Here is a 14383-nt window from a genome sequence, read left to right on the forward strand (position 1 = left end):
AAACAATTTTTTAAGGAAAATTCTTGTTTGGCAAGGCAACTCAACTCAACTCATAGAAGCAGAAATTACACTCACATTACACTTGAATCAAACAATGATGTAATTACACTCACATTACACTTGAATCAAACAATGCTGTAATCAAACAATGTTGTAATTACAATCAAACAATGCTGAATCAAACACTTGAATCAACTTGGCCCCTTCAAACCAGGCTCGACCCGAGATTCATGCGGGCTTTTGAATGCTCAACCCGGCTCGACCCGAAACCCATGAAACTTGAACCCAACCCAGGCTATTTTCGGGTCGGGTCGATGCGGGTCGGGTAAAACCCGGCTCGAGTTGCAGCCCTAGAGACTCAAAACACATACCAACCCTGTAAGAATCAAACTCCTCACTCATCTTCAATTTAGCCCTCTTCAGATTTCAGACCATTTTTCTCATTCTAGGGTTTTCAAAAAAATCCCTAGAATCTGTGTAGAGATATGGCTGGAGTAAATAGAAAAATCTCAGCTGCTTCAGCTAGGGCTCATACTAGGAAATCAAAACAGAACACCTCCTTTCATTTTCCTTCAGGTCATTCATCCTTCTTCATCTTCATTCACTCTTATATAAAGTCTCTTCTTTATAACCTTATTAATCTAACCCACTATAACAATTTTTTGTATCTTGCCCTCAACTCAGCTCTTGTCTATTATTTACCCTTGTATGATTTACTTCTTATCAGATTGGTTATTGAAATGAATTATCATTATTGGGTTATATTGTTAGTGATGTGATCATTGCATCAATTTGGTATCAGAGTCAGAGCCTAGGGTTTGTATTAGTTAGTCTGAAATTTTAAGCCATAGTTTCATATTAGCAATCTTATTCTTTTGTTGGTCAGCTTTTATAAACTTAATTTTGATGTAACCTATGTTGCGAAAGCGAAATTATTTTAATCTTTGTATGCTTTCTTTATATTTGTGCTATTATCGTTCAAGATCTCGATTTTTTCTTTTCCCTACATATATGGTTTTGTTGTTGACCCTTTTTTGGGATTTATTTTTGATGTAGTCTTCACTTTCTTTATTTTGATGTAGGCTTTTTTGGATTTTTTTTTAGTGTTTGTACAAGTTTTTAAACTTAGTTTCATATTTAAAAAAATTTCAAGTCTGATATATTTTCAGCCATTTGTGGGGATTTCGATCTGAATTTAATACTTTGGGAATCCGAGTAGGCCTGTGGATATTTCGATCTGAATTTCATACGTTGGGGATAAGAGTAGGCCTTCATGTTTGAAATCTTTTCTTTGATGATTCTAATCTAGTTTCAGTCTTGCTAAGAAATGAATGATTTGATGTAGACTTCGTAGTTTTTCAGCCTAATCTAGCCCTGATTTCATGTTTCTTATCTATAATTTATATCATTTTTGCTTAATAATTTTTATGTGAACTGCCCATGATAGTGTTTTTAGTCCAAACTTCAGATTTTCTCACATAAGAGTAGTCCTAGTTCCGTGCTTCCAAGATTTTTCTAAAAGCTTTCTTTATTTGTATTTATTTGAAGCTTTTCTAGAGATGAACTTGATATGAACTTCAGAGTTATTCAGCCATGTAAGAACCGTGCAGCCCAAGTTTCGTGTTTTTTGTCATTTTCAATCCATCATTTGCATTGTGGGAATTATTTTGGTGCATTTGTTATAGTTTGTTAGTCATGGTAGGAGAGTGAATGCTTTTGATGGATAGGACACATATTATCTAACGTGTAACCCTAGTTTTATGTTAGCTGTGTTTATGTTTTCCCATTTATTGGAGATGGATTTGATGTAAATTTGACATTTCAGGAATGTTTAGAAAAATATTAGTGGTTATGTTGATGGGTTTACTAGCATGGGCATATCAAGCCATTCAACCTTCTCCTCCTAAGATCTGTGGATCTCCAGATGGCCCTCCTGTTACAGCACCTAGAATCAAACTCAGGGATGGAAGGCATCTGGCCTACAAAGAACACGGTGTCCCAAAAGACAAAGCCAAGTATAGAATTGTTTTTGTTCATGGCTTTGACTCTTGCAGACATGATGCATTGCGATTGTCTCCGGTATTAACTGTTTTATAGGCATCTCTTCTATTCTTTTTCTGGGTGCTGTGGGGTCTCTCTCTGGTCATCGTGTAGGCTAATTGTGTTTTGGAATTTCAGGAAATGGTTGAGGAACTAGGAATCTATTTGGTGTCTTTTGACAGAGCAGGGTATGGAGAGAGCGATCCCAATCTGAAAAGGACCCTGAAAAGCACAGCTTTGGATATTGAAGACCTTGCTGACCAGTTAGAACTAGGACCCAAATTCTATGTCATAGGGTATTCTATGGGCGGACAGATTGTTTGGACCTGCCTCAAATACATCCCTCACCGGTATGACTCAGCTGATTTTCTGTTCTTTCCTTCATTCATGTTTCTGTTAAGCTTCTCAAGTACTGCAAATTGGACCCCGTGTTTTAGTAATTTGGAGCTTGGAATATGAAAATCTCTCTGTGTGTGTGCGCGCGCGCATGCATAGCTGCAATGATCTGCCTCTCTCTCTCTCTCTCTCTCTATATATATATATATATATATATATATATATATATATATATATATAGAGAGAGAGAGAGAGAGAGAGAGAGAGAGAGAGAGAGAGAGAGAGGCATCCTTGCAAAAACCCATCTACAAGGGCGCCATAATTGGTCAATCTCAACAAAATGCATTTATTGCTCATTTATGTTTGTAATTTCTATACCATTTTTATGCTTTTCTGTTGTACTTTATTGAAATGGACCAATGGGATGCCCCTGTAGATTGTTTTTGCAAGGGCCCCCTTCAGTTTATCATTATGATGAGGGAGGGAGGGAGGGAGCCTTTTGGAGCATCCATGAGATCACAACATGCTGAAAATGGCCAAAAGTATCTTGATTTTCAAAATTAACAAAAAGTCATTGAGAGAAGCTCCTCCAATTAATTTGCAAATTGCTGAGAATGCACAAAAGTTATAGATGTTTGCTTTATTTAAGTAGTTGTAACATTTCCGTTTTATGAAAGAATAAGTTCCTTTGGAACATTGGAATGGATTTATCTTTCAAAAAAAAAAAAAGAGGAATGGAATTTGTTGGTGATTTCTTTTGTCTAGCAAGTGACTAGTTTAACTGTATACCCAGTGCTGAAAATTCAATTTTTACATGAGAAAGCATCATAAGCGTCGTACCTTTTCTTTTCTTTCATTCTTTTTTTTGAGTGGCAGCATCATACCTTTTCTTTAAAGGTATGTCCTATAAAATCAACATAAATATCAGTGCAAATTTCAAGACTATCCTGTTCATCCATAAGAAATAAGGATAACATTTTCTATGTGCAAAGAAGTAAGGTTCAATTTGGGCTTTACGGATTTGTTAAGTTTGTTGTCTTACATACCAAAATGGTTATTGCATCCCCCTTTAAGTTTTCTTTTATTTTGGGTCATCTCATGTTGGAAATTTTAATACTGACAGGCTTGCAGGAGCAGTTCTGATATCCCCAGTTATCAATTACTGGTGGCCTGGTTTTCCTGACAACGTATCTAGAGAAGGATACAACCAGCAACTTAGTAGGGACCAATGGGCAGTTCGAGTTGCTCACTACGCCCCTTGGCTAACATACTGGTGGAATACTCAAAAGTGGTTTCCGAGTTCTAGTGTTATAGCTCGTCACCCTGATGTTTTTTCCCCTCAAGATAAGGAGCTGCTCCCCAAGCTTTTAGGAAGAAAACAGTATGAGGTATTTTGTTTCCCCAAGGACCAACATATTTTTGTTTTTCTTGGTTTGACGATATTATTATGTGGAAGCAGTATAATAAGCTAGCAGCTAATAGGTTTGATGAATAATAAAGAATAGTAATATATATTGCAGATTTTCTTCAAAAAAATAGATCTTTGTTGGAGAATATGCTTCATTCTTGGACTGTTCCACATTGTGACTGACTTTGTACCTTCTCTCTCTCTCTCTCTCTCTCTCTCTCTCTATATATATATATATATATATATATATATATATATATATATATATCTAGAGAGAGAGAAGAGTTCCTACACTCTAGTGTAGATAAGTTATCTACACCTTAGGCTTAAAATACAGAGGGGGCCACATTGTTTGGGTGATCCAAAGCATTCATTTGATTGGCCCTCACATAGATAGGGTGTGCCCAAAAAATCAGTTCCATAGGATCATCCCAACCCTACCATTTGTTGAGGTAAAAATGAAAGTGTATTAACCTTCACAAATCTGTCCATTTTTTGCCTCCATAGTTCGAAGGGTTAGGATGATCCCATGGAGCTGATTTTTTGGACACACCTTATCTATGTCAGGGCCCATCAAATGAATTCTTTGGATCACCCAAACAATGTGCTCCCCCAGTGTATTTTAAGCTTAGGGTGTAGATAACTCTTTTCACATGATTCAAACCATGTATAGCTAATTTTTTTTTATCAATAATTAACATATAACATGATTTGTGGTAGTGGAGAAGTCATGGTCTAGTATCATTTTAGAAGTTTTTATTGATTTGAAAAGTGAAAAAAAATATTCATGAGGGAAAACCTAATTAAGTATCAATATTATGGGAGCTCTAGAAGCTGCATAAGTCTATCCTGGTGAATGTGATAAAAGAAGTTGTCTAGAAAACACCTAGCAAAGGTCATGAATCTGATCTAGTGCCTTCTAATCCAAGAATTGAGTATCTCATTCTATTACATAGAAACTCTCATAGGATTGTAATCACTGGAGGTTGAGCCTCTAGCTTAATTGGTAAGAGGCTTTGTTCCTTAACCAAGGGGTCGGAGGTTCAATCCTAGCTTACCTACCAAAAAATTAGGAATTATAATCACTGATTGAATTAAACTTTTATTTTTCCAAGGTAAAATAGGTGGGAGCATAGAACTCTCACTATGCTCTTCCGCACCTCATTTTCAAAACGTTTGAAACATCTACAATATTGGCTACCTTATTGACTGAGCTCGGTTTCTCTTCAGACCTTGTACAAGTCCTTATTACTTACAAAGTTGGCCGTTGAACTCGGGAAAATCACTTTTTTTTTTTGAGAAGGTAACGATTATTTTATTCCTACTCTACTCAACTAAGCCTTTGTCCCAAACTAGTTGGGTTGGCTAATGAATCTTTTAGAAAATTTTCATGAAGAAGGTGAAAGGATCTATCTGGCTCAAATTGACTTAAGTCTAATCCTGACACTAGTTGGGTTCATCTACATGGATCATTTTCTTCATTTCTATCCTATCCAATGTCATGTTCTCTGTTATGTTCCTAACCCTCAAGTCTTTCCTCACTGTTTATACCCAAGTTGTTTTCGGTCTGCCCCTACCTCTTTTAACTCCTTCAACTTGGCACGAGTCACGTCTTCCCACTGGAGCATCCAAAGGCCTACATTGGATATGCCCAAACCATCTTAAGCGGTGCTCTCTCATCTTCTCCTCAATTGGTGCCACCCCCACCTTTTTATGGATGTCTTCATTTTTAATTCGATCTAACCTTGTGTGGCCGCACATCCATCTAAGCATTCGCATCTCCGCTACACTTATCTTATGCACATGCTGCTTCTTGGTGGCCTAAGATTCCGAGCCTAACATTTTGACACTAGTTACTGCTCCATCGTACATATCCTTAATCACATCAACATATTTAGTAGGCAGTTTTTTCCTTTCAAGGACCCACCACATAACACTCCTAGGAATCCTATCATATGCTTTCTCCAAATCAATGAAAACCATATGAAGGTCCCTTTTATTTTCTCTAAATCTCTCCATTAACCGTTTAATTAAGAAGATAGCTTCCATAGTCGATCGTCCGGGCATGAAGCCAAACTGATTCGTCTCTTTTCTTAGTCTATGCTCAGTTACCCTCTCCGAAAGCTTCATGGTGTGACTTGTTAAAGTATAAAAGATAAATAACGCCTTTCTCCGACAGCTTAAGCTTTTGGAGAAGTTGGTTAGTTAACATGGTATCAGAGCAAAGGTCTCGAGTTCAAACTTCCCGGATAGCAAAAATCCACATGCGATGGTCGGCCCAAAGTGGGACCACATGTGCCACGTGTTTGCCAAGTGGGCCACACGTGCGGGGGAGTGTTAAAGTATAAAAGATAAATAACGCCTTTCTCCGACAGCTTAAGCTTTTGGAGAAGTTGGTTAGTTAACATGACTCATTAGCTTAATTCCTCGGTAATTGGTGCAACTCTGGATACCCCCTTTATTCTTATAAATAGGTACTAATGTACTCCTCCTCCACTCATCAGGCATCTAACGTTATTTTATTCCATCAACCCAAAAGGGGACCAGTAGTCCCTGAAGCAGGGTTGACAAGTGTTGCCAGACCCGACCCAACACTACAATAACATACAAGACAAAAGTAGAAGCATTATATTCCCCCACACCCCACCGCCCACCTCAATGTTAATATTCTCGCGATCGACACCCGTGACCCACCTTGGCCAGCTCGTCCGCCAAACAATTGGCGGATCTTCTCATGTGATCACCTTAATATGTTAGTCAAGATCATGAGCCACGGCTTGCAGAATACGACCACGGGCATGCCTTGGTTGAAAGATGTCGTCGAGTTCATCTTCGCTAGAATAATCCTCCTCGGGAAGATAAGGAACTCTAGGGGCACGATGTGGAACTTGGTTTAGAGCATGAGAGTGCCTTCGCCGATCACCATCGTCGATATCGTGTTGCTCACACCCAAGGGGGATTCAACCATGCCAACTGCTCAGCCATTTGATTAACGGTATCATGAAGATCATTGAATATCCCTATCATCATGATTGCTTGATTTTCTCGTTTTCCGCAGGAAGCCATGGAATGTAGGCTGTGATACCACCTATCATAGCCAGAAGCATGGGGAACGCGTTGGGGTTGATCAGTAAATCTTCGAAACGTAACCACACACATCTACCTCAATCTACATGTACTGAATTTCTAAATCTATACGGACTCAAAGTTTCCAACCCCAATGCTAAAATATACCAGCATTCTTTATACAAAGAAAAAACAGTATTAGTATGCTAGGATTTAGAGACATGTTATATGGAGGAGACATAGGCTGCGCCAGCTACCCCAATGTGATATTTGACAACAATAACTGGTCCAATGAGATGCTCGAGGGGATAATGGTAGATTGGCTGATTGTCTGCGATAAATGCTGCACCATTTACAAGGGGTTGTAGATTTCTCCTCAATTTTTGAATTTGGGTGAAAGCATGCTGACTAGAGCTTCTGAAAGCCATCCAAGGGTCAGATTATAAAATCCCGTCACTGATTCAGATGGCAGGGATGCTGCTTGATAATGAATGTGCAGTATGATGGAATTTGAGGGACTGGCTTGGGTAAGAAATCTTGTTTTTACCTATGCTATCTTATCAAAACTCCCTTGTGGGAATAAAGAGACCGATCTCAATCGGCTGTAAGCTGTTGTCTAGAAGTCGTGAGAATTTATTGGATGAGAGAACTTTGGACTGGCAAGTGGATGTGGGGATGAAGTTTGTAGAGATTGAGATCTTGTGTGTGCATACATAGTTTCAAAACTCCCCCCGCGTCATCGTGGACTCTCCCGAGTCTACTCCTTTTTACCTTGGCTGTGTTCTTGTCCGAGTCTGTGTTTTGCACTACAAAATCAATCAAAACTCCTTTGACTCTCCCATGTTATGAGTTATGACTGCGCCGACCGGGTACTGAGACGCGTCAACCAAGTACTCAACCGCATTGTGCCGAGTCGACTAGGATTTGCTTTGGCCAAGTTTTGTGTCTTTTGACTTGCATCTGTGTTTTGAAACAATGACTGCATATGTTAGGAAGAGGTGCAGATAAAAAAACTGATCACGAGACAGGATGAAATGAGAACGGAGGTGGCCGAGAGAGGAAGGGGTAGAGGAATAGACATCGGAGACCGATATTTTGACGCTTCTCAAATAAAATGTTTTATTTACTTGGAAAAGAACTAAAATGGGCATTCTCATCAATATCAAGGGGGCTGGTATCAGCTCCCTACAGAATATAACATTAGGGTATAACCTGTTTGACACGTAGAATGTGCTTATTATGCATCTTGCCAGCAAGGTTTTAAATTTTGGTTTTGGTCGCTCAACAAACGTTTCCGGAAACATTTCGGTTTTGTTGGAAATTTCGGCAGAAATCCTGTAAAATCGAGGAATCACATGGAAACATATGCAAATGATATAATTTAAAGATGAAACTTCATAAAATCCTAGAATTAGCACAAATACACACTTTTTTTTTTTGAAAAGTGACATATTTCATTAATACTCAAAAAGCATTCGGGACTAGAGGTCCCAGCCTGCAGTACAAGAGATTAAAGTATGTATTGGCACGGGCATACCCGTGCCCAATACGTAATATACCATGCAATAGGACGTAAAAGCCAAAATTATCCCTTTCCTCCCTCCATTATCATGCCTTTTTGACACTATCCATTGCATTTCCCAAAACGTTCGTTCCATACTCTTTTCCACACCTCGAATTTCTTAACTAATAGCAATAAAAGAGACTCCCATACCAGAGTGCCTCCACTAGCGAAAGACCATGGTCTCTCAAGCTAATGTGGAACTATATCTTATTTCAACGCAACTAGAATCTTGAATTACCTACACAGGGACTGACCCCTTCGGGTAATCCTTCTAACAATAGTCTTACCTCTAGTCTATGGGACTGAAACCACCATCACAATTTCCACCATCTCAATACTGACTTTCTAATTTCCTGCAGCCTCCTTCCCAGCCTACCTCTAAATAATTATATCAACTAGGAGCATCTAGTCTAAATAGTCTGGCACCAGAAGTCGTGCATACCACTCCTCAACTTGCGAATTCTCCTTAAATGATAATTTTGGAAAACGATACTCACTCCCTAAAACATAACATCTCACCACCCTCTCAAAGTAGGTCTTCTAATCGCATAATCCAGCTTTTGTTTTAGCCTCCTTAACTCTTTCTATTTTATCATCTACAACTCTGGCTTGCATTGCAAGGAACATTTCTCTAGTTTTTTCTAGATTCTCCTGGTAGGAGATCCCAAACACATCACCAATTGCTAAGAAATCATTAAATGTACCAATTCTGGGTGCCCAGATTCTTGAATAATAGACGATACCATGACACCCTTACCTTTGTCACGATTATTGGGTTCATTAGACTGCCTTAATTGCTGACCATCTTCCACCTTGAGGATACCTGACCCCAGACCCTGGTCAGCACCCAGGGACGCGCGCTTAGTTTCCAGACTTACAATCGCCAGTTGTTTCTCCTCTTCCCATAAACGCCTTCGGGTTCTCCTTTCCTTTTCTAAAATCCTGTTAAAAATGGGCAAATTTCGAAGGGGCGTATGAAGCTCTTCCTCGCTATTCAGAGTGACTTGGGAAGTAGACAATCCTGAGCTTTGACTTATTGTTGCTCGCTCTTTCAACAATTGCTTCTTAAGGGGAGAAATTAACACCTCACCAGGGGTAGGCGATTCCTTCCTTGCAAGCTTTTCATTATATTTGAGGTTTTTTAGGAGCTCAAGGTCTCCATCCACCAAGGTAATTTCCTCTTTACTTACGCTACTAGTGACCTCAGATCGATCTTTTCTGTTCATACTTGGACTAGGCGAATTATGCTAGATTCATAGGTAATGGTGGTTACCAGATTGAAGATTTTTCTTACGAACTTCCTTCTTTCGATACAAGCACTTAATCTTCCTATTAAGTGCTGATAGGCCGCCACGAGTAGCCAGGAGACAAGCGTTCTGGCCTAGACCTCTTCTGAGTTTGTATTTGCCCGCACGTGTACCCTTTGCATCTGAGCTCTCACCCGCCCTAAGGAACCTATTTTTTAATTTTAGGGCCTTCAGCACCTTAGCCAATTTTAAATTAAAAGAATCCACAACATCCTTTCTAACCGCCTTTCCTTTAGTGCCACGTGGAAGGCAACCGTGTATAATGGTTCAAAGACATCGAACACAACATGCATTGTCGCCCGTGTATGATAATTTAGTACATACCAAATTTCACATGTAATTCATATAAATATTTATACATAATACATGCACCAACTAGTTTGGGACAAAGGCTTAGTTGAGTTGAGTTAATACATGCACCACATTTTGCATGGAATTCATATAAAAATAATTATGTAATACACACTAATATAGTATACCATTATCACACTTAAGATTTTGGATTATGCATTTCAGTCATTCTGGTGGAGATGGAAACAGAAACATTTTAGTCGTTTTGTAAGTTACATAAGTTAATGCAGAATGTTTTCATGGAAAAAACTACTAGCACAACGAGGATGCTGTGCATGATACTTTATTATCTAATTTCTCATTTATGGTGTTGGCAATGATTGGCTACCTTAAATGAAAACTTGAAACTATGTATTTATTTCTGTAACAATTTTTGTAATCCAAATTGGCATGTTAGAAAAAGATTTAAAGGAAGTGTTAGTAACGCCTAAGCACTTCGAGGAACACCCATGCTGTATCTTCTTCAGTCAAAATAAATTGTTCATGACATTCACTTTGGTTGTGATACTCATCACCTGTTTTCACATTCTCAGGCACAGATAAAGCAGCAGGGCAATTTTGCGACCCTTCATCTTGACATGATTGTTGGTTTTGGGAAATGGGAGTTTGATCCAATGGATCTTGAGAACCCATTTCCTTCTAATGAAGGTTCAGTCCACCTATGGCATGGTGATCAGGATTGGGTGGTGCCAGTTACCCCACAGCGTTACATTGCCAAAAAGCTTCCTTGGATTCACTATCATGAGCTTCCTGGTGCTGGTCACATGATCCCAGCAGCAGATGGGTCTGGTGATCTTATTGTTAAGGCTCTTTTACTTGGAGAGCACTAGCTTTATACAGATGTCAACTGGCTGAGGTCAGTTAAGGTTTTTGTTTTCTGATTCATCTTTGGATTTTTTTCTTCCTTTTTGTGGCCATCTCTTTTTGGGTTTTGTTTTTGTGTAAGTTTCTCTCAGCTAAGTTAACTTTACATACTACTTTTTAATGACGATGTAAGTTAAATATTAATGGACAAAGTGAATTTTGTGTATTGAGATTCTCAAATTAGGTTCTTGGAGTCAAAATGCTTGACCAAGATGAGATGGTTTTGATATCTATCTTTGCCTGTATTTCATGATTCATCCAATCTTTTTTTTATGCTAAACATCTTCCTCTCCCCATTTTGAGTGGAGTGATGGGTTCATTTCATCATCTCCAAATGCTCCACACCCATTGAACTACCAATTTGTTTGCTCTCATCAATACCCCTTTTCTTTTATTGACTGAATTCGCACTCCATTAAATTCAACTGCAACCCAATTCCTTTCTAGCCTGAGTTTTTTGTTCTCGAATAGTCCAGTTGTCATTAACCGATGCCTCGCGACTACTTTTTATTTTGCCACTTGAGTGTTGAAGCAGATTGAAACCTGGCCAATCCATTCTTAATCAATCTTTAATGGTCGTCTTGGAAGTTGCGACTAGCCAAATCTCAAAAATGTCGGCCAGTACAAAGTGGTTCTAGAGACCTCATGTAGAGAAGTTTAACTTTTAATTGCAGACACTAAATCAGTTGTATTGTTGAGCAGAGATGAGTTTTCATTCTACTTTCTGGCTTGATGACAAGATGGGATTATGCAGTTTCCTTCCAGAATTACTTGCAAATACTTAAAATTTCAGGCTACAAATCAGCTATAACCAAGTTAAAGATGTTTGTCGTTCCAAGTAGAAATATCTTGGATACAGGCTGATTTGCTAAGTCTCATAGTCGACACCGAGTTTGATCTAGTTGTCCTCAAGTCTCCCATATTACTGCTTGTATAGCTATTAGTCTTTGTCAGAGATTAGATTATGGACACTTTCGTGGGTAATGTTCTTTTGAAGCACTTGATTTTCACTGTGACTGGATGCAACCAATCTCCATTATTGTTGTCAATGCCTACATCACCCAAGTATTACAATTGAAATCATTGTCTTTCCCATTTTTTATTTTTTTTTAATTTGTCGCTTCATTTAATTTTTCATTAAAGGGGTTTCAGAAATTGCAAAATATGCCCCTCATAAACAGATCTAACGAAACAACTCCAAAGAAGATTTTAGTTTCATGATTATAGTAACAATTTTTTTATTGCTTGTCATTTCTTGGGCTAGGATTCTTCTTTGCTTTAAGATGTACTCGGCAACCAATATAAGACATTGGCAGGGGTGGTTTGCAAGAGTACTAACCGAGAGGTCATTATGACCCTGAAATGGATTCCCCCTGAGCCAAGTTGGTTGAAGCTCAACTTTGATGGCTCTAGCTTGGACAACCGTTTGCACTCAAAAGAAGGTGGGGTCGGAATCAGGAGCCTCTATGACATAAGCCCTCCAAATCAAAAGCCTATGGAATATCCTAACAAGAAAAACAACCCCGGGACTGCCCGGTTCAATAGAAAGAAAATACATTAAGTGATCGCAACTTCTGGATTGTAAAAGCTCCTCAAAATCCATCCTGGGTGCAAGGAGCATCTTCCGGATCAGAGACACCACGAAGAATATCTGCCATATCATCTGAAAAGGGGCGGCATCAATTTTTGGAATCACCCTTGGCACCACTAAGGTCTAATCAGTTCCCAAATCTCAATTAACACGGCAGTTCACTCTGTTCCTCCTCAAGCCACGATTGATCAACTTCTAGCAAATGGCCAATGGAGCTACATATTTGACAATATAGCTCTTTATGATGTAAAAAACATTCTCAATTCAGCTCTTATCCACTCTGAAGTAGAAAACATCCCTGTATAGAAGCCGACCTCGGATGGGAATTCCACCATGAAATCTGCCCAGGCTTCAAAAGCAGAAAATTTCCCGGTCATCCTCAATCTGGTTCAAGGGGCACATTCCCAGGCATAGTTTCACCTCTTGGCCGGCTCTCATCCACAAATTAAACATTAGAGACAGGCTAATTTTCCTTGGAACATCAAGGGACCAATTGCCTCCTCTGCAATTCAGACAGGGAGAATCCAGACCACTTATTTTTCTCATGTTCCTTCTCCTGTAGGATCTCGAACTCAATTCTAACGATTCATCCATAGGAGAAAACCAAAGAACTGTTTTGCCGAGGAAGAAGAATGGATAAGGAAAGTTTTCCAAGGGAAAGGTCAAGCAGCAACGGCAATTTGCTTAGCCTTTGGTGCTGCTGCATATCACCTTTGGGCTTAACGAAATGGGAGGCTTCATGGACAACCCCACAATCACAAGCAAACTGTTCTCAAAGTCATCTTAGCCAACGTAAGAGATCTGCTTCTCAACTTGGGCATCCATGATTAATCTATAGAGAAAGACAGATTTCACAACACCGGAAATCCACTTCTCAAACAGTGAAACCGAACTTTACACTAGCCCAAGATCCACAACCAAAAGAGAAGAAGAACAATCACCACAAGATGTAATCCAATACATATGAGAGAAGAACAAAACTACGAGTAGAAAGCTTCAAGAGGAAAACTTCAACACAGAGAGAAAATATGGGAAAGTTTGTCTTTGCTTCAAACGCAAGCTTGCACACGAGAAAGTTTCAATGGAGATGTACAAGAGAGCTTCAACGGAACTTGCGAAGTAGTGGAGAATCTCTACAAAATGAAGTAAATGAGAATAGGCTAAGTCAATGGAAAGTAAAGAGAAAATGGCTTAGGTAAGTGGTAGTAGGTATGGGAAAGTGGAGTCTTTAATGCTTAGGGAAGTAGTCGGTTTAGAGTTCCAAGGAAAGGTTTGAATTTGAAATAGGTGAGTAGTGGGAAAAGATGGAGCAAACATGTGTGGCTCACACATGTGCAAGCTAGGCAAAAATGACCAACATGCCCAAGGACATAAAATACATATTTGTCCTCACTACATTTCTCAAAAGAAAAAGAAAATAAACTAAGCTAAGCAAAATGGGGTGTCAAAAAAAAAAACACTTTAAAATTTAACATAACCCAATCCAGGAACAAGATGATTGTCACTAATCTGGATTGTCCTCTCCACTACGCCATCACTGGGCCAAAATTTTGCATGTGGTCCAATCCAAATCAGGGGACTACAACGCTCACACCGACGCCTCCCTCCCAGGTGATTTGGCACCCGTCAGGGGTCTCCTTCGCAACTTAGACGCCTCTTCTCTACCAATGTCAACCCAACACCTGTTCACGAGATAGAGATAGAAGCTATCCTTCAAGGGCTTCGGCTTGCAGCTCGCCAGAAAGTTACCAAAATCTGGATTGAATCTGACTCAATGACAGCGGTGAAGGTTGTAACTGCTCATATAACTACCCTTGGCGAAAGATGGCCACAAGTAAAATTCAGATACTTCTACCG

At 39.2% G+C, this 14383-nt stretch overlaps 1 protein-coding gene across 1 annotated transcript; it reads left to right on the forward strand.

Moving 5' to 3' along the window:
* The first annotated feature begins 374 nt into the window (after window positions 1-374).
* LOC143863819 (uncharacterized) lies at window positions 375-11102 on the forward strand. The gene is made up of 5 exons (XM_077374587.1): window positions 375-576; window positions 1826-2079; window positions 2179-2390; window positions 3500-3764; window positions 10606-11102. The coding sequence occupies exons 1-5, from the start codon at window positions 486-488 to the stop codon at window positions 10900-10902; spliced, it is 1119 nt and encodes a 372-aa protein (XP_077230702.1). The 5' UTR covers window positions 375-485; the 3' UTR covers window positions 10903-11102.
* The last annotated feature ends 3281 nt before the right edge of the window (window positions 11103-14383 follow it).

The sequence above is a fragment of the Tasmannia lanceolata genome, unplaced genomic scaffold, assembly GCF_043159265.1.
Source record: "Tasmannia lanceolata isolate RefF3 unplaced genomic scaffold, GAP_Taslan_0.1 ptg000044l, whole genome shotgun sequence".
Lineage (NCBI taxonomy): Eukaryota > Viridiplantae > Streptophyta > Magnoliopsida > Canellales > Winteraceae > Tasmannia > Tasmannia lanceolata.